Source organism: Penaeus monodon, chromosome 20 (genome assembly GCF_015228065.2).
Source record: "Penaeus monodon isolate SGIC_2016 chromosome 20, NSTDA_Pmon_1, whole genome shotgun sequence".
NCBI lineage: Eukaryota > Metazoa > Arthropoda > Malacostraca > Decapoda > Penaeidae > Penaeus > Penaeus monodon.
The window spans coordinates 2,413,698-2,414,476 of NC_051405.1; the positions used below are offsets into that span (position 1 = coordinate 2,413,698).

The following is a 779-nucleotide window of genomic DNA, read 5'->3' on the forward strand; positions in this document are numbered from 1 at the left end:
CCAGGCTGTGAAAAAAACCCTACGGACGGAGTGCAAATGCCACGGTGTCTCCGGCTCCTGCACGATGAAAACGTGTTGGAAAACCCTCCCGGCGTTCAGCTCCATCGGCAGGCATTTGGTCAAGAAATACAACTCCGCCAGGGCTGTGGTGGCGTGCAAGGTGAGGGAAGATCGTGGTTTTCCTTATCTTGGGAATGTTTCGTGGGATTTTAAAGGGAATGTTTAGTGGGGGGGGGGGGGTGAGGAAGGCCCGTGGGTCTTATCTTGGGAATGTTTAGTGGGGGGGGGGGGGGTGAGGAAGGCCCGTGGGTCTTATCTTGGGAATGTTTGGTGTGATTTTAAAGCTTTTAGTCTCTTTTAGGGAATGTTTAGTGAGGGGGGGGGGGGAGGAAGGCCCGTGGTTTTCCTTATTTTGGGAAAGTTTCGCTTTATTGGCTTAGTCTCTTTTATTTAGGGAATATTTGGTGTGATTTTATTGGCGCGTTTTTTTTTCTTCTTCTCTCTTTTATTTAGGGAATATTTAGTGTGTGTGTGTGTGTTGGGGGGATGTTTATGGGGGAAAAATATAACCCGGCCTGCGTTTTGGTGGCGCGATCTTCCTTATTCGGGGAAAAGTTTGTTCCATTGGCTTAGTCTCTTCCATTTAGGGGAAAAATAGAACTGCGAATTTTGGTGGCGCGCAGGGTGACTCCCGCCTCGCTTTGGGGACCTTTTCTTTATTCATTGTTTACTTGGGGAATATTTGCCGTATTTTCACTAGATTATCCTATATTTAGGAA

The 779-nt window shown here is 47.5% G+C and overlaps 1 protein-coding gene across 1 annotated transcript in view; it reads left to right on the top strand.

The window, feature by feature from the left end:
* Positions 1-779, top strand: part of LOC119585578 (protein Wnt-7b-like) — a gene marked incomplete in the record, with an annotated part of 61,150 nt that overhangs the window by 52,992 nt on the left and 7,379 nt on the right. The window contains 1 exon segment of the mRNA XM_037934247.1: positions 5-160. Coding sequence (XP_037790175.1) covers positions 5-160 — 156 coding nt within the window.